At 49.3% G+C, this 22,190-nt stretch overlaps 1 protein-coding gene across 1 annotated transcript in view; it reads left to right on the forward strand.

Moving 5' to 3' along the window:
* Positions 1-524: 524 nt before the first annotated feature.
* The window catches only part of LOC149874996 (uncharacterized), a 72,271-nt gene continuing 50,605 nt past the window's right edge, over positions 525-22,190 (forward strand). Inside the window, 1 exon segment of the mRNA XM_090050462.1 lies at positions 525-1,586. Within this exon segment, the coding sequence (XP_089906588.1) occupies positions 525-1,586 (1,062 nt within the window).

Consider the following 22,190-nt stretch of genomic DNA (forward strand, 5'->3'; position numbering starts at 1 on the left):
GATTAGAGAGCAAGAGCATAGATGAGATAACAACATCCGGAACAACTGAGAGGTTTGGGGCGTGGTATTAGGGGTGGAAAGAGCCACGCGACACCCATAGGGTTGGGGCACCAGAATCTATTTTGTATAGAGCAGGGACCGGAAGGGTGCGAGCACCAGGTCCAAGAGGTCAAGTAAAGGCAGCCTCCCATTAGTATTATAGAACCATCAAAGTCATGGCGGGCGAGAACGAGGGTGCTGAACTGGCAACTTGGCACGGTAAGGGCGCCAGGAGAGATCACGGCTGCTCCTAGGGGCCCTCACCGTGACAGTGGTGCATTGGCCGGGAACGCTGGCCATGCACGAGGAAGGAACCCGTGTCCCTTAAAAGGGAAGAACAAACCCAGGGCTAGGATAAAGATGGATGTTTGTAGAAAGAGAGTTTTACCACAGCTCGGTGGTGGTGCGAAGAGAGGATACCCATTGCTGGCAATTCAGCAACAAAGACTGAGGCTCTAAGCTAGGAAGACGAGGTCAGGGCAATAATGGCGCAGAAAGGAATGACGGATGGCCAGGGGCCGGAAAATTTTGTTGGGCAGTTAAGAATCGAGGAAATGAAAGAAAAGGTAGCCCAACTGGAGTGTGACCTAGCCCTAGCGGAGGCCCAGAAAAAGAGGGCTGAGGCTAAGGCCGCAATGCTAGAGCGACAAACATCGCTAAGTAAGAAAGAAGGGGGAACAAAAGAAATCAGACGCCTGATGGCAGCGGAGGCAGAAAAAATGCGGGAAATAGAATGGCTGCTTGCTCATGAGGCTCAGAAGGGTCAAGAGAGGGAGGAAAGCCTGCAGCAGATGCAGGCGGAAATGACGGCCTGGATGGCACAGTCTCCTGAGGGTGGTACAATACAGGCAGGGGAACAGCAGGAGATGCAGCAGAAGCTGGAAGTGGCTGGAGGCGTAATAGCTGTCCTGCAAAAGGAAGTCCACATCCAAGTGGACCAAATAGCCGGTCTACAGGAGGACCTGGAGAGATGGCAAGAGAGATGCTTGGAGGCCGAACATCTGCTTAATCAGCTGCAAGAAGAATTAAGTGAAAGCCGTACCCAAACTGAGGAAAATAGCAAGGTGATAGCGTGAGAAATGGAAAAGGTAAAAGCTTTTATGGTAAACTATGAGGCGCTGTGTGAACAATATCTATCCCTTGAATGGGAGCTAGCAGACTGCAAGAAAGAGAAGGAGGGGTTAAGGGTTCAGGTACAGGACCTGGAGGCGGAAAAAGATCACTTCAGTAAACAAATTCAATCATTTAAGACTCTCCTCAAGGATGGCCAGGCTAGAGAGGCAGGCTTAGCCACAGAAAAAGAACAGCTACAGTTGGAGAGGCAGACTCTAGGGGAAAAGATACAGGGGCTGCGAGAGACAAATACCCAGCTGGCCCTGGAAGTTCGAGAGTTCGGGGAAGCTGAGGGGCTAAAAGAGACAGCCCTAGTGGGGTGGGAAGTGCAGGCCTTAAAGATCATGGACTCACTAAGGCAGAAGCTGGAAGATCTTGAACGGCAACTAGCCAGGGATGTGAAAGACGTCGAGGCTGAGTTTAATGAGAGAGAGGTACTCATAAAGGCATTAAAGCAAGTAGAGGCTCACGTTGAGGAGACCTGGCCTAAACTGATGCAAGGCCTAAAGAGAGAGGGACGTCCCACTGCTGGGAATCTAGAAGGTCCTAGAGAGGGGACTGGGCCAGAACAGCCAGGGAGGAGTCCTAAGGAAGAGAGCTCCATAAAAGAGAAATGGGAAGCCCTAAAGAGGGAGGCTCTGTCTGCGGCTCAGAAATATTGGGATTTAAGATGGGACCAGTGGCGGGATTGCCACGTTCAAGAAATGAACCAGTTAAGATGTCAATTGAGGGAGCTATCCTTACTGCAGAGTAAGGGAGAAGGAGCCGTACGTGGGTCAGAGCAACCCGAAATAACCAACCTAGTAGAGGGAGAAATAACAGGGACAGAGAAACGCATTCCCCCTCAGAGGGAACCCTCATGCTCGATATATAAAGGAAAGACAGCGAAAATTCCTAGTCCAAGGCGGCAGAAGTTAGAAATAGGCTCCGTGAACAGGGGAACAGTTCAGCTCAAGACAGAAGATAGAACTGAGGGTCTGGAGAGAAAGAGGAAGGAGCAATCAGTCAAGGGAAGACCTGACACTGAGAAAAGACCTCAGCTATACGTGAATGGCCTGCCCAGAAAAATCAGGTGGAGGACACTGAGAGAGATCCTTGAGGCCAGAATAGGAAGGGTGGCCTATGTAGAAATTTATGAGGGGCCTGGAGGGAGATCCACTGGCCAGGGGAGAGTGGAATTTTGAAGCGAAGAAGATGCCCAGAAGGCACTGAAGTGCCAATGGGAGATATGGGGCAAGCTCCAAGACATCCAGGAAGACAGGGAGCGATCAGGAACCCGACAACTTACTGGGAAGAAAGGACCCAGGTGGGTGGGAAAGGAAAGGAGACTTTGGAAGGAAGACAGAAGTTTAGCCAGCGAAGGGCGCGATCTACCAAGGTTGGCTAATGTGGGGGGACTACCTGTGGTGGGTACATCCCGAAAAATCCCACGTGGTGCGCCTTGGGGAAAAGGTGAGTTGGAGGCACCTAAAAACCTCCGCCTCCAGTACATGAGCTGGTGAAGGTCTAAGGAAAGGCCAAGAAAAGAACCCTTGAGGGATACCACATCTTGCGAAATGGAAGAGTGGCCCCGGTGAGTTATAAACTTAAGAGGGGAGGTGTGTCGCAGGGGCACTCTGTTGCTCTGCGCCTATGAAGGGATACAGGTGCCTGTTGCTGGGGCAACCGCAGTTGGTCAGCTGACCAGGAGGGGGCAGGGCCTGGAGTATATAAACAGCCCAGGCTGAAGCCTAGCAGGCAGTTCCCCTCTGGCAGCCTGAAGAGCGGGAGCTCTGCTGCGGTGCGGTGCGGTGCGGTGCGGTCTGATTGCCTGAGCATCTGCATGATGGCACGGGGTGGAGAAAACCCTGCCAGGGATGAAGAATAGCCAGGGTGGCACAGAATGTACATTATAGCCAGGAGGCTTCTTTTGTGTTGCAGCCGGTTGACTCATGGCTTTGTGTTTTCTGTTTGCTATTTTAACACCAGAGGACCGGGTGAGGCTGTAGGGGTTGAAGGAGGCCTCATGGGAGCTCCCCAGTAGTGGGAGGGGTTCCTGGTGCTGGAGAGTGGCACTGCATTTTGGGGGTGTCCTGACCCCAGCCCAGTGTGGGCGACATCGGGAGGAGCTAGTGGAGTGTCCTGACCCCAGCCCAGTGGGGCAGTATCGGGAGGAACCCCAGCAGGGCATAGGACCCTGAGAAAGGGGGTTGAGGGGCCAGGTGAGGCCGAGGCTGCCTAAGCCCCGATTGCATGGGCGAGACAGACCCCAGTGTGAGTGGGTGCCCTAGTGTGGGCAGAGCCCTAGGAAGGGACGTGCAAGCAAGAAGCCCAGTGAGGGCACAACGTTCAGGGGGCACTGACTCCAGCCCCAAGAAAGGGGCTAGAGGGCCAGGTGAGGCTGAGGCCACCTGAGCCCAATTGTGAGGAGCCCAAGCAGGGCGCAAGACCCATGAGGAGGGTCAGGGGGCCAGGCTCGGCTATGGCCACCTGAGCCCCGACTGCAGGGATTATGCAGAGATAGGCCCCAGTGCGGGTGGGCTTGAGCGCAGGAGAGCGCGGGAGGCACAGAGAGACAGGCCCCAGTGCGGGCAAAAGCGTGGGGAGACAGGCCCCATTGGGGTCACTGTCTGTGCGGGAGAACAGACGCATACACAAATAGAAAGGCCCCGGGAGGCGGCGCATACACAAATAGACGCCCGGTGAGGGCAAGCATACAAATAGACGCCCGGTGGAGGCAAGTACAGGAATTAGGAGCCCGGTGAGGGCAAGTACAAGATTAGGGAGCCCAGTGAGGGCGAATGTACAACTAGAGCCTGGTGAGGGCAAGTACAGGATTAGAGAGCAAGAGCATAGATGAGATAACATCCAGAACAACTGAGAGGTTTGGGGCGTGGTATTAGGGGTGGAAAGAGCCACGCGACACCCATAGGGTTGGGGCACCAGAATCTATTTTGTATAGAGCAGGGACCGGAAGGGTGCGAGTACCGGGTCCAAGGGGTCAAGTAAAGGCAGCCTCCCATTACTATTATAGAACCATCAAAGTCGTGGCGGGCGAGAACGAGGGTGCTAAACTGGCAACTTGGCATGGTAAGGGTGCCAGGAGAGATCACGGCCACTCCTAGGGTCCCGCGCCGTGACAGTAAGAAGGAAAGGCAACACAGGAAGACCTCAGCATGTGAGGTTCCTTTTCTCAGATGGAAGGAAAGGAAGTGCAAGTCTCACCAACTGCAGTCTTAATCTTTAGGCAATGAAACGGGGCCTACCAGGTCTGATCTCCGTACGGCCCAGCCACCCGTTCTTGGGCTAACCGTCCACTTTCTCACCCACCACACCTTGATCTTAATTATTAATTAATAGATGTAACTTAAACAGGAGGCTGCCCATTTTCTGCACTGCTGCCAGGGGACACCATCTGCAGCTCCATTCCTCCCCTACACAGTAGCCCAAGCCTTGCAGATGACCTCTTGATGTTCTCACATGCGCTAGTCCCCCATGATGGGCCCCAGAATCCTGCTGTAGGACCCCACCTGGGTTCCTCCCTTCAGGTGGACACTGCCGCTGTCATACCAGGCCATATATCTCCCTGCCACTGGTTCCCCTTTGGGTGTGGTCCCCTCACTGGGACCTTCAGCTCACACTAGCCCCGGCCCACCTCCAGGCCAGCCAGGACTCCAGGCCCCTGGCTCTTGGGCGTCCTTCTCAGTAGGCCTCCTCGCCCTTCCGACCCTCCTGGTCCTGGCCCCCACCTGGGCCAGTCAGGGGAAACTCTGGCAGACCTTGCTATATGACCCATACTCTTTTCCTGGGGTCCTCCTCTCTGGGTCCTCCACAGAGATGGGGACCTGGGGTGTCTCACACCACAACCAGTGCCTTGGGGTCTCACAGGGGACTCTCACTCCCCCCCAGGCAGCAGGTTGTGGTGCTCCTATGGGTGTTATTTTTGACCCACACTCTGCCTCCCAACGGTGGAGGACTTATCAGGGTCAGGACTCGGCTCTCATTCTCTGGTTGAGCCCCGTTCTCCCTCCATTGGGCTACACATCACATTCACACTGGCGCTCCACAGCGCTGCCCCCCTTCACACTGGCGCTCCACAGCGCTGCCCCCCTTCACACTGGCGCTCCACAGCACTGCCCCCCTTCACACTGGCACTTGGGTGTTATATTCAACCCAAACTCTGCCTCCCAGCATTGGAGGACTTACTAGAGTCAGGACTCAGCTCTTGCTCTCTCTGGCTGAGCCCTATTCTTCCCTCACTGGGGGCTTCTCACACTGCCCCCTTCACACTGGGGGCTTCTCACCACTCATAACTCCCCCTTTACTCAGGGGTCTCAGGGCTTCCCTCCTCAGGAGAGCTCAGGTGGCCATAGCCATGCCTGGCCCCAACTCTCCTTCTCAGCATCTCAAGCCCTCCTAGGGCTTAGGCAGCCTCAGCCACACATGGCCTCCAACTCTCTACTCTCCTCATTGGGGCTTGCGCCCCCACAACTACCTCTGATGGAATGCAACCCACCCTAAGGTGAGGGATAGGGGTTAAGGCACTGCCTTGTTTATATAGGCAGCCCTGAACCTAAAATGGCTGCCCTCAATAGGCACCTGGAGGCTGCCAGCTCCAGGGCCTTCAAGTGGCAAGCACACACAGTGCCCTGCCACAGACACCACTAGAAGATTCACTTCCTGCTATTAATATGTATATAAGGGCTTTCTGCTCCAAAGAGTCCTACCATAGAAGACAGTTCCAACTGCTAGACTAAATTGGACTAGTGCAATAAGCCACTGAAGAAAACAAGCATTTTAGTCATAATCTTTATCATAACCATTTTGAATAACTAATATGGAGCCAATGAAGGAACAATTACAAACACATCTCTTTTCTGTGACCAAAGATTGGACTGATTTCTAGCCTCCAGTTCTGGTGAGGAATATTTTGGGGAGCTCAGTGTGAACATGCTTTCCTATAAATAGCTTCTGTAAATAGTTTCATGAGCAAGATAACTTATATGCCCTTTTCATCCCAGGTGCAGATGGCAGTCTGGGCCTGGCGGCATGCCACAGAGACTGTTCCCCAATTTGTTCCCCATAACATTATACTCCATTTGATTGGATGGCTGCTGGTTCCTGGGTTAATATTATTACTTGTGTACAGTTTTCTTGCAAGTGCGACTGACTGTGCCAAATGAAGAGTGGGGCTGTGGGAGAGCTGGAGAAAAAGGAGCAGTCCCAGGGAGGGCAGAGTAGAGAAAAAAGGGGTAGTTTCAAGGAGGACAGAGAGCTGGGGAGAAAGGAACAGCCTTAATAAGGACAGAGTGAAGACAAAGAGAAGAAGGCCAGAAAGAGATTGAAAGACCCAAAGAAATCACTGGAGGATGTCTTCAACTACTGCCAGCTCTTCCACTGTTTGCACATATGAGAGATCTATCTAGTCGGAACCGCTCGCTGTTGAGGCTTCCACCCAGGTCCTGGTTTGGCTCTATGGAGACTGCAGCTTGCAGGTTCCCCCCAGTGCCAGCCAGGTCAGAAAATGACAGCAAAATGAGTGGTGCCTCCTAGTGGTGTCCCTCAGGGAGCAGGCAAGAAACTATAGGAGGTGGCAACAAGGCCCCCTAAGCATCCTCTGTCATGAGGACTTCATTGATTCCATGCTGGAGGAGACCTCTAGTACTATAGAGGCAGAGCTAGAGATGGAAAAAGACATGGACTCTCAAGAAGGTGGAAGCTGGAAGCTTGTTACCTCTGGCAGTACCTGGAATGGTTCCCTGGAGAATAAATATGGAGCTCTAGCAACAGAGGAGGAGAAGCACATTCTATTGGTGGAAGACCTGAAATATGAATTAGCATTTTGAAAGAAAGGTTAGGTCTTGCATGTCATCAGCCCATGTTGGGGAGCCCTGCAGGACAAGACAATTCCAAGTAAATAACATCAACCTCATCTCCCTTATCCAGGTGATGAGTAACCTGGTTATAGAAGGAGATGAGGTTAGTCAGACATGACCTACCTGTGACAAAACCACAGAATCATAGAAGTAGGGTTGGAAGAGACCTTGTAGATCTTCAAGTCCAACCCCCCCACCTGGGCAGGAGAAAAACTGGGCTCAAATGACTCCAGCCAGGTAGGCATCAAGCCTCTTCTTAAAGACCCCCAGGGTAGGAGCCAGCACCACTTCTCTTGGAAGTTGGTTCCAGATCCTAGCTGCCCTAACTGTGAAGTAGTTCTTACGGATGTCTAATCTAAACCTACTCTCCAACAACCTGTGGCTGTTATTCCTTGTTATGTCAGGGGGCACTAGGGGAAACAAGGTCTCTCCCAAACCCTTCTGGTCCCTCCTAGTGAGTTTATAGATGGTCACCAGGTCCCCCCTCAGCCTTCTCTTGTGAAGGCAGAACAGGTTCAGGTCCCGCAGTCTCGCATTGGAGGGTCTGCCCTGTTGTCCCCGGATTATGCGGGTGGCCCTCCTCTGAACCCTCTTAATGTTGTCCACGTTCCTCCTGAAGTGGGGCACACAGAACTGGGCACAGTACTCCAGCTGTGGCCTGACCAGTGTTGCATAGAGGGGGAGGATCACCTACTTGCCCCTACTTGAGATGCACCTGTGGATGCATGACAAGGTCCGGTTAGCCCTGCCAACCATGACCTCATTGTCGGCCCATGTTCATCTTGGAGTCAATAATGACTCCAAGATCCCTTTCTGCCTCCGTGCTCTCAAGAAGGGAGTTTCCCATCTTATAAGTGTACTGCTGGTTACTACTTTAATTTAAACAGATTGCTTTTCACCCCATCATCCAAATCACTGACAAAGAGATTGAACAGCACAGGCCCAAGGACCAAGCCCTGGGGGACTCCGCTTCCCACTTCTCCCCAGGTCGAATATGACCCATCCACCACCACCCTCTGAGTGTGACCCTTCAGCCAATCTGCAATCAATCTGACTGTGTAGGTATCAATGCCACAGTCGCCTAGTTTTTTAATGAGGCCGGGGTGGGAGACGATGTCAAAGGCCTTGCTGAAGTCCAGAAAGACTACGTCCATGGCGACACCTGCATCCAGTGCTTTTGTGACCTGAGGTCTGGAGGCCATGCTGGCCGTCATTCAGAATTTTGCCTTCTACTAGCTTGTAATCTCCCACAGCCTGCTTTCAAGCGAGCTATGGAAGTATGTGTTAGATAAATGGACTAATGTAAGGTGGAGAGGCAACTGGCTGAATCATCAGACTGAAAGGGTAGTCAATGGCTTAATGTATAGTTAGTAGCCAGTATCAAGTTGAGTGCCCAGGAGTTGTTCCTGGGGCCAGTTTTGTTCAGTATATTCACTAGTGATCTGGAAGATGGGATGGGGTGCACCCTCAGCAAGTTTGCAGATGACACTAAGCTTGGGGCAGTAGTAGATACTCTGGAGGGTAAAGCTAGGATTCAGAGAGACCTAGACAAATTGGAGGATTAGACCAAAAGAAATCTCATGAGGTTCAATAAGTACAAGTGCAAAGTCCTGCACTTAGGATGGAAAATATCTCATGCACCAATACAGTCTAGTGCCCAGCTGACTAAGGAGCATTTCTGCAGAAAATGACCTGGGGGTTACAGTGGACAATAAGCTAAATATTAGCCAACAATATCTCCCTGTTTCAAAGAAAACTAACAGCATACTGGGCTGAATTATTAAGAGTGTTGCCAGATGACTGAGGGAAGTAATTATTCCCCTCTCTTCAGAACTCATTAGGCCACATCTGAAGTATATGAAGTACTGTATCCAGAGCTGCCCCTAGGGGGGTGTGGGGCCCAGGGCATATCAGCCCACATGGGGCCAGGGGGTGGCAACCGGCCAGATCACGGCACCGGTGGGGGAGGGTGGCAGCAAGTGGCCGGAGCCGGTAGCACGTAGAGACTATGGTGGGGCCTGTATGACACTGTCCATTGGGCCCCCCAAAGCACAGGGCCTGAGGCAGTTACCCTGATTTGCCCCCCACCTCCCCCAGGGACGGTCCTAACTGTGCCCAGTATCTGGAGTGCTGTGTCCAGTGTGGGGCCCTTGGCCCCCCCACTACAGAAAGGATATATACAAATTAGAGAGAGTTTAGCAGAGGGTAACAAAGATGGTTAAGGGGCAGAAGCACATGATTGAGGAGAGGCTGAGGGAACTGAGCTTATTTAGTCTGGAAAAGAGAAGACTGAGGGTAGGGGAGGAAATTTAATAGCAGCCTTTGGGTAGTTCCAAAACAGATGGAGCTAGATAGAATAAGAAGCAATGATCTCAAGCTGCAGCAAGGGAAGTTTAGGTTAGATATTAGGAAAAACTCTCTCACAAGGAGGGTAGTAAAGCACTGGAATGGGTTACCCAGAGGCTATGCAATCTCTATCTATTGCAGGTGGTCCATTTGCACAACACAGTCTTTAATTCCCTGAGGTGAACTTGCCCCACAGGACAACATAAACCATAAATACTCAAATAAACTGAGACAACAATAGTAAAGCATTAACTCATATCCTGTGGTCCTTCCCCAGACCCTGAGAGAGTGCTCTGGCTCTGTGTTGCAGCCTCTGCCTGACAAGCCTTCTCTCTGCCACAGCTGTCTTCCCTGGGAGCTTTTAACTTCCCCAGGGCCAGCCAGTTACCCTCTTCCTAGGCAGGCCTGCAATCACTTTCATACTGCTGGCAGCTGGGTCGTAGCCCACAAGATATGCAATCTGCTATACCATCCTTGGAGGTTTTTTTAAACCCAGCTTGACGAAGCCTTGCCTGAGATATAGTTGGGGATGGTCCTGCTTCGAGCAGGGGGTCAGACTAAGTGATCTCCTTATGACCCTTCTAATCTAATTTTCTATAATTTTATGATTCTCAGCAGGGGTCTGATTTAGGACCCCTGGGGAACTGTGGTGCACAATAAAGATAATATTTTTAGAGTTCAGCAGCTGCTATGCTGTTTAGGATGGCAGCATTCTGGTTCCCCCTCCCCACTTTGAAAAGGAAGATACCCCCTTCCCAGGAGCTGACCAAGGAAGGAAGCTGTCTGAGGACAGGTTTTATGGATTGCCAGGAAGGCCAGGGACAAAGAATTAGCATCTCAAGCCAGAGACTGCCTTTTGAAAAACTGTGCCAAGGATAATTTCAAGAGGTCCTGAAGGAGGGAAACTGAATAATTTTTTTTGTGGGGGAGACCCAAAGCAGAGCTTCCCCTGAACCAGTGCAGGAGCACAGGCATTGGCTTATCAAAGTACTTACATGCACACCTAATGTTACAGTCCTTCCATTTATTTGGTCATCTCTCGGGGACACAGATCTTGTCCCATATGAAAGAAGAAAGGTAAAGGATCCAAGACACTCACAGAGAGGCTTGTGATTCATACATATGTCAGTGGACTTCTCTGGAAAGCCAGACCTGATCATCAATAGAACCCAACAGCCCCTTTGCTCAGCTTACCTGCAAACTGCTCCTAAAGAACGTGACTGCCAGGCTCTACTGTTGATTTTGTCCAAGGGCATTCTGAAATAAAATGACTCAGGCCACAACTGTGGGCAAAAATTTTGCCAGGCTGGCAAAGTATTGTGAACATAAGGTAAAGCTATGTGTTTATTGGCATCAGCAGATTCAACAAAGGCTGGATTCTCATGTGCGCATTCAATGCAGTTCATATATCTCACATCTAACAATTCACTGTTTCTACCTCTCTACATGCTAAAGAACAGTCACACAGTAACAGGCAAACATAAAGAAAAATAAAAAGACCATTACCAGGACATAGTGAGAAGACAAGGAGAAGACAAGTTCCTACCCACAAGATAAAAGATGCCAACTTATACAGCCACAGACAAGAGATGGACTCTCCTCCTCCCTGCATCAGCAGGGGAATCATAAGCGCTGACATGCCACATAAGGCGAGCCTGTGCATTTCCACCTCCAGGAATCTGGAAATCCTTGTGTATTAGTGCACACATATTCTGCCCTCCCAACAGCACGCACCCCTGTTATCTTCTCGCCCCAGATGCACAAGTGTTCACACATATACCTACACACAAATTCACAATTTTGGTACATGGTGATTCTTGCTAGTGCTGTTTTCATTCTCCAATTTCTGTATCCAGGAGTTGGCCACATTACTGTCCCACCCATGCTGCCATTACACAGCCTGGTGACAGAACACCTTTTATTAGCTAGGCTACATCTCAATTCTGAAATCAAGGAATCCCTTCCCGCATTGCACTGCCTCCCTCAATCCTGCTAATTGCCTCCACCTACCATGTTTTAAAACACCCTCTCAACATCAAAGCTCACTGCTACTTTACTATCCCTCAGGCTGGAGTTCTGGTGACTCTCTCAGTGCTCAGAGGGGCTTCATTTCTCTAAGAGCTGGGGGGACTGGAATCATTGCAGTGACTTGGCAAAAAATATGAATGGCAAAAAGTTAGGGATGTGGGACAAGAGGAAATATCCAGAGGCAATAGAAGAAGCCAGAGACAAAATGGTACCCCACAGGGACACCAGGCTACCCTTAGGAAGGGAATGTAAAAATAGCTACACCCATTATTACTACTTCTGTTTACCACATGTTAGACAGTGGACATAGTGCTAAAAGGTGTGTTATCATGCTAATCACTAAAGATAATCCTGAGGCAAATTACATGATCTCAGTAAAGAAATTATTCAAATTTGCATAGCTAATAGTGAATTAAGATGCCTGGAAAACCCCATCTGATGCTCACAGAGCAGGGCCAAAATTCTTTGAGGATACAGGCAGTCCATGACATAATTGATTCCTGAAAATCATGTCATAAGTCGAAATGTTATAGCTCGGAACCAATTTTCTCATAAGAAACTATGTTAAAAATGGGGGATTGTTCCTGAACCAAGGCCCAATTCCCTATTTTCTAAAAATACCCCAGAATTTTGTACTTGATTAATTATAGATAAGTAATATAGCTACATTAATGTATTTATATTGTAAATAGAAAACACATTGATTTGCAAGGACTTCTTTAAGATGACTTTGGTGGACTTTTTGAAAGCAATTGGTTGGACTTTTTGAAGGGTTATTGGCTGCAGTCTTCTCAGAAGTCTTGGCTGCAGGTTTTTCTGGAGTCTTGTCTGCTTTCTTAAAGAAAGTGTCCAAGGAAGTTTGGACAGATGTTCTCCAAGGAGATGAGTGACGCAGCGAACTTTTTCGCTGGCGTGGTGTCACATTGGATTAAGCGTTGTAAAATTGAAACTGATATCATAAAGTTAAAACAGGGTGTCAATTTATAAATGTTGTAAGTGCAAAATGTTGTAACTCAAAACTCTGTAAATTGAGGACTTCCTGTACAGCATTTCCTTACAAAACATCCCAGGCTCATCCCTGGGCCTTCTGGTCTGTTCAAGCAATACTGTATCTACATAAAATTTACCATTGGCAAAGGTGGGTTTTTTCCCTAAATGAATGCTATCACTAAGGACCTGAAATGTGAATTAGCATTTTGAAAGAAAGGTTAGGTATTACATGTCATCAGCCCATGTTGGGGAGCCCTGCAGGATAAGATACACCTCTAAATCTATTTTCATTATAGGGGGAGGAAAAAACAGGTTTTAAAACACACACACACCCCTGTGTCAAATATAAAACAATTCTCTGGCAAACTTTGTTAGCCTTCTGACCCAGTACATGGTCATAGAAGGTTGTTTTCTGTGCAAGATATCAACAGGATTTATATGAAGCAATAAAATAACCCTTGGTACACTGGTATATTAACTTGTGGTTTCTCCAATATCCTTGATTTTTCTTTCCAATTCTACCAGGTTTTGCCATGACCTTGCAGAACTCCTACCTTTCTGGCTCCATTAGAACCTTCTTCCCTCAGATGATGGATTTCCCCAGACACCAACCACTCCCTTGCCCTATACCAGGGGTGGGCAAAATATGTCCTGCCAGCTGGATCTGGCCCGTGGGGCCCCTAAAAAATTTAGAAAATTAATATTTCTCTGTCCTTGGTTGGTTCCTGTAAAAAATGACAGGAACCAAGGGCAGTAGGACCCAGGGGAAGTCCTAGCAGGCTCCCACAACAGCAGGGCCCACCTGGCCTTGCCCCCCAGCTGGAAGCCCCAGCAGGGGCTTCTGGCCTGGGACCATGCAGCTGCCCTGCGCCGGAACCTCAGGTAAGGGGGGAAGGGCAGGGAAGGACCCCAGGCAGGGAAGGAGCCTGGGGAAAAGTGGCCTGGGAAAAAGCTGAGCATGGCAGGAGGAGGAGGGAGTGGCCCCTCCCCTGCCCCATGCTCAGCATCCCATGCTGCAGCCACTTACATCCCACTTGGGACTGCCTGTGCCTGCCCCGAACAGCCCCACACAGGCTGCAAGTGGCTGCAGCAGGGAGTACGAAGCACAGAGCAGGGGAGGGGCCGCTTCTCCCCCCCCAAGTGCTCAGCTTTTCCCCAAGCTCCTTCCCTGCTCAGAGGAAAGCAGCCCTTCCCCACCCCATGGCCAGCGCTCCCTGCTGCAGCCACTCACAGCCCATGCGGGGCTGTCTGGAGCAGGCACAGGCAGCCCCATGCAGGGTGCAAATGGCTGCAGCATGGGGCACCAGGCACAGGACAGGAGAGAGGCTGCTTTCCCCCCCACACTCAGCACCACCTTGTAACCCAGCCTAACTACCAGCCTGGGCCCTGCACGGCTCCAGGCTCACCCATCGGGGCTGTGCATGGCAACAGTGGCTGCGGCGCTCCCTGCTTGCCACACCAGGCAGTGTTTGCCAACACCATCTGTGGGCTGCCCAGTGCACGAGCTCTGGACGGACACCAGCAGTGCAACACTGCCCAGTGCAACATGCAGGGGGGCCGCAGCTGCTGCCACTGCACACAGCCCCGACGGGTGAGCCCAGAGCTGGCACAGAGCCCAGACTGGCAGCAGGGCCAGGTTACAAGCTGGTGTTGAATGCTGAGAAAAGCAGCCCCTCACTCACCCCATGGCCAGTGCCCCATGCTGCAGCCACTTGCAACCCATGTGGGGCTGCCTGTGCCTGCTCAGGACAGCCCTATGTGGGCAGTGAGAGCCTGCAGCAGGGAGCACCAGCCACGGGGTGGGCAAGGGGCCGCTTTTCCCTGTGCTCAGCACCAGTTTCTTCCCTGCTGGCAAGCAGGGGGTCAGGCCTGTGCACTGCCCCCCGCCTGTACTGTGGGGCTGGGGGGCACTGGGAGTGAGTGGGTGGGGGGCCAGCGGGAGCACAGGGCCCACACCAGTGTCCCAGGGCCTGTGCCAGTGGGGCCCAGAGCAGGGCGGCAGAACCACAGGGTCCCAGCCAGCAGGGGCTCTATGGAGCCAGGCCAGCTCCCCCCCTCCCTGCTGGTGCAGCCCAGTCCAGCTCCACAGACCCCTGCCAGCCTGTGCTCTGCTTTGGGCTCCACCAGTGCTGGCCCTGGGATGTGGGGCCAATGTCCCAATGTCTTAGGACCAAAAACATTGGGACATTGGTCCCAAGATGGTGGCCAGGGGGCAGAGCATCTGTCAAGGGGAAAGGCACCTGTCAAGGGGTGGGGGCTACCCATGCAGCCATCAACAGCCTGCCAAAACTGGGTAAGCGGCCCTCCACCCGAAATCATTACCCGCCCCTGCCATATACTGTATCATTAGCCTCTCTCTTCCTCTTCCCTCCTTTTGTTCAGAAAGCACAAGCCCAGAGCAAAACAGCTTCATTTCCCTCTGAAAATTCTCTGGCTGACTGCCTCACTGACGTGGGTAGTGAATGCAGAATGCAATGGATTATTTGCCATACGACTTTGAGCAGCTCTGTTTCTGCCTTCAGAAATACAGACCTCATACCTGATTGCAAACACAGCAGAAGCGGACTGAAGTATTATCAGAGGCAATAAAACAACTGAAAGTGGGTGCTGCAACAATTTCTTCCTCCTTTTTAAATCTTTACAAACCAAAAGAAGCCTAGAAACAGAGAGCTGCTTGCTCATGTGCAAGGCCAATATAATTCCTGGTCATTGTAATTATTACAGTCATTGAGCAGATGCTTAAAATGAGATGAAGCTTAAGGGTCAAAGCTAGTTCACATTGCTCTGGCTCCATCACAGCTGTTTTGACACTAACAAAGAACATGCCTTTTGTAGTGTCATTTATCCCTCTAGATTCCCTTCATCCCCTAGTCTAAGGTGTTTATCTGCTGTGAACTGGTCAGAAGTAGCCTGCAACTTCCTATGGATCAATCTTTACTGATTCAGACTATTAGAGGTCCCTCCCTAGATTTTTTCTTTATTTTTTGTCATTTGTATTGAGCCTCCACAGACTTGGCGGAACCTCTGGAAAACTTTGGTCAACCTGAAATAGGAACCTAATGCAAACTGGTTTCCCAAATTGTTACAGATGTATGGAATACAGGCAGTTCTCGGACTTACGACACAATTAGTTCCTGAAAACCATGCCTTAGGTTGAAACATTGTAACTCGAAAACAATTTTCCCATAGGAACCAATGTTATAAATGGGGATTGGTTCCTGAACCTAGGCCTGATACCCTATTTTCAACAAAACTAACCCAGAATTTTGTACAGTACTCAATTATAGATGAGTAATACAGCTACATTTACTTATTTTGTACTGAACTGGGACTTACCTTTTTTCAGTAGAGATAGTGCTGTAGTGATAGTAGTGGCAACAAGCAAGCAACAAATGGCTCCCAGATGAGTGGCATGCTGCTGGTACAGCCGCGTGTCCAGAAGGGCATGGTGGGGTGGGGGCATGTGCCCCTGAATCTGCCCTGCATGCAGACTGCCCAGCCCCAACCAGATCTGGGGGCACACGTTCCCCCACCCAATCCCCTCCTGGACAAGTGGCAGGAGGTGCCGGATAAGCTGTGGCTTCTCCTGCGCCCACCCATAGCCCCCGCTCCCAGTGCTGCTGTGGGCAACTGAGCAGGGAGGCATAGAGGGGCTGCCCCACCACTGGGGGCTTAAGCCTCCAAAAACACCTCTCCCCCCTACCTGGGCTTAAGTCTCCCTGGCTTCCATCACCCCCCCTTTCCCCATTGCCTCCCCACCCCACCAGCAGCCTGCCACCTCCCTGCACTTCCCACAGGGCAAGCTGGCCTCTTCCCTGCCAGCCAAAGCAATTTAACCCTGGTTGTTCTTGGGTTATTTTTTCTTGAGGTCCTCCTTCCAACAGAAACAGTGGCAGGCCAGATCCTTGCTGCTGCCAAGCCTCGCTGCCTGCCCTGGGGCGGGGGAGGGGGGGCGACCTGCCATGTGGAGAGACATAGGCCTTCTCACTGAGGCAGCGTCACCCCCTGGTGCCACCCTTTGGGGCAGGGGGAGGCAAGCTGAGCCACTCCTGCCCAAAACCTCAGGTGCCCAATCCAACCAGGGCAGACCAGGGTCCCATCCCCTGTGCTGGTCCCCGCCAGCTCGTGCCACCCCCAGCGGCCTCAGCTGCACTCCCATGCTACCCCCTGGGCTGGGCCAGCCCTTCCCAGAGTGTGCCCAGGCTCCTGGTGGGCACAGAAGCCTCCAGAATGCAGAAGTAGCTGCAGGCCCGATCCCTTTTTCCTCCAGGCCCAATCCAAGTCTCCAGTCTGACACAGCCCCAGCACTGACCACCTTGCCCCAGCAGAAGCAGCGGTGGGAGAAGCCACAGCTTCTCCTACAGCTGCCCATAGCCCCCACTCGCAGCACCGCCGGAGTGGGGGCTATAGGTGGCTGCAGGAGCAGCCCAGCACTGCCCACCTCACCGTGGGGAGGAGCAGCCAAATGAGCCATGGCTGCACTCTGAGGACTATGGGCGGCCACACTTGGCCATGGGGGGAGCAGCAGGGGAGCAGCCAAATGTGCCCCGGCTTCTCCCATGGCTGCCCATAGCTCCTGGAGCGCAGCTGTCTCATCCAGCTGCTCCCCCGCAGCAAAGTGGGCAGTGCCGGGCTGCGCTCTGGGGGCTATGGGCAGCTGCAGGAGCAGCCCAGTACTGGCTGCCTCACTGCAGAGGGAGCAGCAGAGGAACAGCCTACTTGTGAAGAAGTTTTTCCTAATGCTCTGCTTTACTTCGGTTTCTGCCTTCAATCATTCTATGGTTCTATTATTTGATGCTATGGGGAGATGTCCAATAGGTAGGCTGCAGCAGTCCTAGGAAAGCCTGTGCAATTCACTGGGAGAAAGAGCATGAAAAAGAAATTCTAAAATGGGTAATGTGGGGGCGGGAGGCAGAGCAGTGTGGGACCCTGGTCTGCCTACAGTGTTCCAGAGCTCCATTCAGCAGACAACTGGATCAGATGTTTTGTTCCTGTCCTTCTCTGTATTTCTGTTTCTTAGATTTAAAAAAAGCTTCACTTCCCATAGTTTCCTATTGTTCATGTCAAATTCTCATCGTACGGGACAAGGCTTATATTTGCCAACCTGAGAGAGTTTGCAGCATGAGAAATGGTCCATTTTATTAACGTTTTTAAATGCTGCCACATGAGTGGCCATCACAGTGATTTAGAGTTTGTCCTTGTGGTAGATCAAAGTAAATCTCACAATCAGATATTCTCTTATCACGCATTCTGATTATCTTTATTTTCAGTTGCCTCTGGATTTTCTTAGAAAATGCATTAACTTCAGCTAAGTGAGGACTACAAAAAAATCAACTTGCAAGAAAGCCATCCAACCAGTCCCACCACAGGGCTTCAATCAATTCACCTTCAGGCAAAATTTTTCTTCAGAATTCTTCCAAGGTCTGTGACCCAGCAGCAACTCCACAGAAACCAACGGCTCCACATCAGTAAGCAAGAGCGTGATTTGGCATCCTTTCCTGTCATTTAGTGCTCACCAGCACTCAGGCTCTCTCCATATTGGAAGCTGATACTCATTAACAGGGCTGTACAACTGGTGTACCATGGGCCACATGTGGCCTACAAGGGGTTAGCATGCATTCCCCAAGCTCCCACCCAACTGCTACTGAGCTTCTCAGGGCTGTGCCTCCTCCCAGCTTCTAAGAAAGTAAGAATAAAGAGCTGCCATGCTGGGTCAGACCAACAGTCCTTTTAATTCAGTATCTTGCTTCCAACAAGAGGAAGGGAATGCCCACCCATGGGCAGATCTAGGATTTTGAAAAGGGGAGTAATGATAGGGTTGTACAATCTCACATATAACACAATATACATGTTTCTCCAATTAAAAAGAAACTGAAAGTTTGGCTAATATGCTAGAGGCCTAGGGCTATATTATTCAGTTTAAGATCAAAGCAAAAACAAGTATATATTTATTGTAATATGCATTTGCTGTATAGTACATATAGAAACACAACAAACTAGGGGGGGAAAAAGAAAATATGTTGTTTCGTTAGTCCTGTGGTCATTAGAATTTTTCCAATTCATAAAACAAAGGCTAGCCTTCATGAGTATCTTGACGGCTCATCCAATGCTCCACTGAAAGTTATTTCCTGAGTTAATGTTTTTAAGCTACAATTAAAAACAGTCTGCAGGGCTGTGAAAAGGGAGCAACATTATTAGAAGCCACTAACAGATGTAGAATTATGGAAGAAAGGCTAGCTTGATTCGTGGAACATCAAAACCATTAAAATGGAGAGAGGGTTTTTAACACCTGTGGAATGATTAGAAAGAATCATTTAGATTACAGAGAGCCATGAATTTAATTGACTCCCTCACTGGTGCCCGAATACAAATTCTGCTGCCATTGTCAGGCAGTTTCTTTTTTAACTTTGAATGGACCAGAAATCATACGGGAGGTGCAACTGCACTACTAAACTCCCCTAGATCCATGCCTGTGCCCACCTGCTCTCATGCACATGAGCTTGTGCAGCCAGGGGGGTGCCATGGCCTCTGCTAGTGCTGTCCCTGCCATGTGCAACCTCTGGGGCATGCAGGTCTCCCAAGACCAGGAAGTCTTGGTAAGACCACAGAAGTCCTTGCCCACTCCAAACTCTTCCCATTGATTTTCAGATGGGCTGCATAATAGGGTGCAATAAGAAAATGCACAGAGCAAGTAGGTGTTCCAATTGCCTAGTGAGGCTGCTTTGTAGGAGCATTGGCATGGAAGCCTGTGGGACAGGCTGCACTGGAGGATAATGAGCAGGGCTTTTGGCTTTTTCTGATTTTAAAAAACTCCCAATTTTCAATTAAAAAAAAGTAACCTCAACTCCACATTTTTCTGTGATTTAAATGAAACACCACTATATATAAATTTAGTGGTGGTTCATTTAAATCACAAAAAATGTGGAGCTGGGATTACTTTTTTTTTAAACCAAAAACTGGAGATTTTTTTTTAACTCAGAGAAAACCAGGATCCCTGCTAATGAGGTAGTTTTAGAGATACAGAAATTAAATCATGATGGGGTGCTACTGCTGCTACCTCTGCCTGTGTCTTGCAGAATAGAGGACTAAGGGCACTGGGCTCTTGACAGCTACCTCCATCATCCCAGGATTTTCCTTTTTGTTAAGGTGGCACAAAAGGCTTCCAAAATGGACGAAGGCAGCAGAGTGCACCTTGGCCTCCGTCTGTGAATGGCAGAAGACAGAACTCCCTCTAGTTAATGAGGTCAGTGAAGAAACTAAGGGGTGAATTCAAAGACCTGATATGCAAGAATTCAGACTACACAACTATAACCCCTCACTCTTGCCTTACAAACTCTGCCTCTGAAGAAGCTTGCAGGGAAGGACATCTTCACTTCACTCCGTCACAAGAAGTAGCTACTTACAGCCAAGCACCTTAATAAGGGATCCAGGGAGTTCACTATTTTGCTCATGTACTTGTACCCTCCTCTCCCACCACCTCCCCCAAGTATTTGACAAATTGACAATCTTTTGTACATTTAGCCTATCTCCACCTGCCTAATAAGACAGTGTTGTTATGCCAATTCACAGAGGAGCTGATCCACAGTGAACTTCAGTGCATGGTACTAGATGGGTTTGCAAGCACTTTGCAAGACAGAAATAAAATTGAAGACAGCCTTGATAAATTTGAGAACTGTGCAACAGGAAACAGAATGAAATTCAACAAAGACAAATGTACGTAGTACATTTAAGGGAGAAAAACTGAACGCACATATACAGAATAGGGAACCGCTGCCAAGGGGACTGCTGAAGGTGGCCCAGAAACACAATGTGAATTAGCACTGTGATGCTCTCTTAAAAAGCTGCAGTAATTGAAGTTTTGTATGTAACATATGGGAAGTGATAATATCACTCTATTTAGACCTAAGTAAGCCTCAGCGGAAGCATTACATCCAGTTCTGGAAGTAAAGAACTGAAGGAGATTTGAAGGGGAGTGGATCATGAGGACAAAGGGTTATAATGCTAGCTGGCTGATGAAGAGTTGATAAAACTGGTTAAGTTTATTCTGGAGAAAATGAGATTAGGGAAGGAACATAACAGCAACTCATGAATATTTGAAAGGCTGTCCTAAATAAGACAACATTTTAGACCTCCCTTACCACAGAAGCAATGAACTTAAAGTGTAGCCAAGGAGATTTAGATTAAATCATGGGAAAAACTTCATGAGCTGTAGGGCAATGGAACAGATATCCTAGGAAAGTTATGGAATCCGTCTTCTGGAGGCTTTCAAGAAGGGCCTGGATATGGTAACTACAATAGGTAGGATGTACACCAAGGAGGATCACTAATATATAATATCTGTCTAAATTTAAATAAATCTATCTAAATCTAAATTTACACTATGGAGAATCACTATCCAGGATTGACACTGTATAAGATTTATATATGATATCATTTGTAAATGTTTAAGATATAAATTGCCTTGGCTGCTGTAAAAGTATAAACATGCCAACCACTAAACCAAGTTTACTCTAGTGAAGCAAGAGACTAACTGGACTGGAGTCAAAATCAATTACAGCAGAGTGCCAGATCCATGGGTAGAAGGACTTGGGTCATCCAGGTAACCAAATGAAGTGCTCATGGGAATCTTGTGCTATAAATAATGCCATATCAGGCTCTACCTTGTAGTGATCCCTTGCGTTTTAAGAAGCAAATGTGCCTGTAGACATGTGGGGAGGCTGCTCTGATGTGCTGTAATTACAGCACGTTAGAGCAGACTCAATTAATCTCCTCTGTGATTAATCAAGTCTACTGGAGCGTTGTAATTAGTGTGCTTCAGCAGTCTCTACATCTTGTGTATCAGCATCCCTGTGCTTCAAAATGGCAGTGGGAGGGCACTTTAATTAAAGCGTCCCCCTCAGCACCCCATCTTCCCCGCACACACTCTTGGAGCACATGTGAAAATGCCCCAAATGTCTTCTACCTGACCTGTTAAGTGGTCACAAGACTACAGGAGGCATGGTTCCATTTCTCAGGCATTTCCCGGAACCTCCATACAAACCTGTGGGAAATTGCTAATAAAAGTTTTGATTCTCAATAATTTCTTATAATACTGTAGACAAACCTGGGGTAAATCTTTTTTTTTTTTTTTTTGCTCTAGGCACTTTTTCTTCCACTTATATTTTTCCCCATGAAATATATTGTAGGTGTTATTGTAAGTAAGATAGCAGGGGAACAGAATTAGTAGTGGCAGGTACCCAAGAGGCCTGAAGGAAAAAGGGAAGTAGCTGGGTACAGAAGTGAAAGAGACTGCTGCAAGTAAATAGACCAGTCAGGAAGAGGCACGGGGACAGAAGTATTTCCCTTTACAAAGATACGTGAATAATTATCAAGTCATAAATTCACCAGTGTGGGGAGGGGGTGGAAGGTCCCATAGTACATTGATTACATTGTCATTTCCATGAATGTCAGTGCCACCAATTCTAATACTGAAATCACCTGCTATTATTATTTCCAACTCTGGAGCTTTATTTGGATTATCTTGAGAGCATTACATAATGATTCCCCTTTCAAGATTACATCAGTTCTAGATTTAAATGATGGAAAACATACATTCATCAGAATCAGGAGATAAGTGCCTTGAAATTTAGTTAAGTGTTGTTAATAGATGTTAGAACCTATTTCAACTTCTAACCCCCACAAGCAGGCTCTTTACCCAGATGAGAAGGGGTGGATCCAGAGGGGGTACAGTAGTGCAGCTGACCCCCCCCCCCATCCAGCTTTTGGATTGGATCCAGTCCAGGAATCTCTGGGGACTTTTCTCAAGTCCCAAAAGTACAT

Source organism: Crocodylus siamensis, chromosome 1, assembly GCF_052110815.1.
Source record: "Crocodylus siamensis isolate JL-2025a chromosome 1, ASM5211081v1, whole genome shotgun sequence".
NCBI classification, from domain to species: domain Eukaryota; kingdom Metazoa; phylum Chordata; order Crocodylia; family Crocodylidae; genus Crocodylus; species Crocodylus siamensis.